At 42.5% G+C, this 3,146-nt stretch overlaps 1 protein-coding gene across 1 annotated transcript; it reads left to right on the forward strand.

Moving 5' to 3' along the window:
* Window positions 1–1,007: 1,007 nt before the first annotated feature.
* BDNF (brain derived neurotrophic factor) lies at window positions 1,008–2,299 on the forward strand. Its single transcript, XM_049648958.1, has one exon. The coding sequence runs from the start codon at window positions 1,020–1,022 to the stop codon at window positions 1,761–1,763; it is 744 nt and encodes a 247-aa protein (XP_049504915.1). The 5' UTR covers window positions 1,008–1,019; the 3' UTR covers window positions 1,764–2,299.
* Window positions 2,300–3,146: the final 847 nt, after the last annotated feature.

Below are 3,146 nucleotides of genomic sequence, written 5' to 3' on the forward strand. Positions count from 1 at the left end.
ATTTCTAATAAAAGGAGAAGCTGAGCTTGCTTGGATGGCTCTGTACATGAGCCAGAAAAGTCAAAGGGGTGAGGGGCTCAGAGTTAGTGGAGATAAACGTGGATCCGCATATGGGAGGCATTTGACATTGACTTCATTGCCTTTTTAATGCTGACTTTTTCAGTGCTCTTTTAAGCAGACACATTGTTTTCATGACATCAGCCCCAGGTATAGACACACCATTAAAATCAACGTGTAGAAAATGATTTGTGTTTGGAAATAAGCAGAACATTTTCAGTAGTGACCACCCAGGTGTACTAGGAAAACATTGAAGCTAAAGTTGGGAGCCCCGAGTTCTAATGTAAACTTCCTTCAGGACATAAACTTTCTTCAGGACAGGAAGCAAGTCCTCGGTGGCCTTTGGTTTAGTTCCTTATCTGTAAAGCGGGATGGCTTGATGGGATTATCTTTATGCTTTGTCCTAATAGATTATGGGAGGGGAAAAAAAAGTCCATGTAAAAGGCTCCTTACAGCTCCCCGACTTCTGTTTTACGGTGCTCTTCATACCTAGATATCACACAGCCGGAAAGGCCCCCACAGACCCCTCAGGCCACTGCTGTTCCTGTCACACAGCTCCCGCAATAGGACCATGTTGCTAACTTGAAAAAAAAAATTACTATTACACTTGGAGTTGTTGCCTAGTAACATTTCTGATTTTGTGTTTCTTGTGACAGCCTGAGCAGAGATCATTAAAAATTAAACTTACAAAGCTGGTAAGGGAGAACTTGCAGCCACAGTTTTTTTCACTTATGTAGAAGCCATCTAACCTTGGGTGTAAATGCCACACAGAGCACACGACTGACGCTAACGTGTGTCTGATGCAACTAGAGTTCATCACCAGTGCATAAAATCCTTGCCCCCGCAGAATGGCCTGGAATCACAGTCCGATGGCCGCAGCGCATCCCTGCGAAAGAAAGTGCTAACCGGCTCTGTGTCCTGTTTCTGTTTTTTCCCTGCAGCTCCACCAGGTGAGAAGAGTGATGACCATCCTTTTCCTTACTATGGTTATTTCATACTTCGGTTGCATGAAGGCTGCCCCTATGAAAGAAGCCAACGGCCGAGGACAAGGCAGCTTGGCCTACCCAGGTGTGCGGACCCATGGGACTCTGGAGAGCGTGAACGGGCCCAAGGCAGGGTCAAGAGGCCTGACATCCTTGGCTGACACTTTTGAACACGTGATAGAAGAGCTGTTGGACGAGGACCAGAAAGGTCGACCCAATGAAGAAAACAGTAAGGACGCGGACTTATACACTTCCAGGGTGATGCTCAGTAGTCAAGTGCCTTTGGAGCCTCCTCTCCTCTTTCTGCTTGAGGAATACAAAAATTACCTGGATGCTGCAAACATGTCTATGAGGGTCCGGCGCCACTCTGACCCTGCCCGCCGTGGGGAGCTGAGCGTGTGCGACAGCATTAGCGAGTGGGTGACAGCGGCAGATAAAAAGACTGCAGTGGACATGTCGGGCGGGACGGTCACCGTCCTTGAAAAAGTCCCTGTATCTAAAGGCCAACTGAAGCAGTACTTCTACGAGACCAAGTGCAATCCCATGGGTTACACAAAGGAGGGCTGCAGGGGCATAGACAAAAGGCATTGGAACTCCCAGTGCCGAACTACCCAGTCGTACGTGCGGGCCCTCACCATGGATAGCAAAAAGAGAATTGGCTGGCGATTCATAAGGATAGACACTTCCTGTGTATGTACATTGACCATTAAAAGGGGAAGATAGTGGATTGATGTTGTATAGATTATATTGAGACAAAAATTATCTATTTGTATATATACATAACAGGGTAAATTATTCAGTTAAGAAAAAATAATTTTATGAACTGCATGTATAAATGAAGTTTATACAGTACAGTGGTTCTACAATCTATTTATTGGACATATCCATGACCAGAAGGGAAACAGTCATTTTGCGCACAACTTTAAAAAGTCTGCATTTCATTCCTCGATAATGTTGTGGTTTGTTGCCGTTGCCAAGAATTGAAAACGTAAAAAGTTTAAAAAAATAATAATAAATTGCATGCTGCTTTAATTGTGAATTGATAATAAACTGTCCTCTTTCAGAAAACAGACAAAAAAAAAAAAAAAAAACCAACAAAAATTTGAACCAAAACATTCCGTTTACATTTTAGACAGTAAGTATCTTCGTTCTTGTTAGTACTATTATCTGTTTTACTGCTTTTAACTTCTGATAGCGTTGGAATTAAAACAATGTCAAGGTGCTGTTGTCATTGCTTTACTGGCTTAGGGAATGGGTGGATGGGAGGGGTATATTTTTGTTTGTTTTGTGTTTTTTTTGTTTGTTTTGTTGTTTTGTTTTCTTTCTTTCTTTCTTTCTTTCTTTCTTTCTTTCTTTCTTTCTTTCTTTCAAGTTCCCACAGGGAGTAGGGATGGGGAAAGAATTCCTTCAGTATATATTCTGGTTGATAAAAGATTTATTTGTATGTTGTAAAGATGTTGGCAATATCAATCAGATGATTGGAAACTGAATAAAAATTAAGGCAACTGAATGAACTGCTCACTCCACTTCCCATGATGCACCTCCTGGGCTCCCACTCACTCTTTGGGCCTTGGTCAGCAGAAGCTTCTTTTGCTGGAAAGATCTACATTTTCTTAGAGCACATTCTTTCCCTCCCTCCCCCTTTGGTCCCCTCTTTATTTTGTTTTCTCTTAAAGGAAGAAAAATCAGTTGGGTGCTCTGAAATTATGTACCACTGCTGTGAACGGGTGGACAAATTTTGTCATATTGTGGCACTCTCATAAGCATGGAGAACAGTGGTTTCTTTCTTTTCTGTTTTCTTTCTTTCTTTCTTTCTTTCTTTCTTTCTTTTAGAAGAGAAAAAGAACAACAACAAAAAACTCGATTCTTTTTTATGAGGGGTAAACACTTGGGTAAATCATTTGTAAGGCTTAACAAAATCATGGTAAGGCTTAAAAACGTCTTGCAAGCAAAAGGTGGAGTTCTGTATGGACCCAGAAATGCCTAGATCAGAGCAGGAGTCCACACTGCCAGTGACGTGAGACTGAACCAGCCATATGGAGGCTGTGTGGAGCTGACACGTCATTTCCGGGTGGTGCAGGAGGAATTTCTGCGTGGCCATCCTGA

Source organism: Panthera uncia, chromosome D1 (assembly GCF_023721935.1).
Source record: "Panthera uncia isolate 11264 chromosome D1, Puncia_PCG_1.0, whole genome shotgun sequence".
In the NCBI taxonomy this organism is placed as follows: domain Eukaryota; kingdom Metazoa; phylum Chordata; class Mammalia; order Carnivora; family Felidae; genus Panthera; species Panthera uncia.

What these genes read in the sequence shown, in the direction of transcription:
- BDNF (XM_049648958.1), top strand. Translation starts at nt 1,020, where the DNA reads ATGACCATCCTTTTCCTTACTATGGTTATTTCATACTTCGGTTGCATG.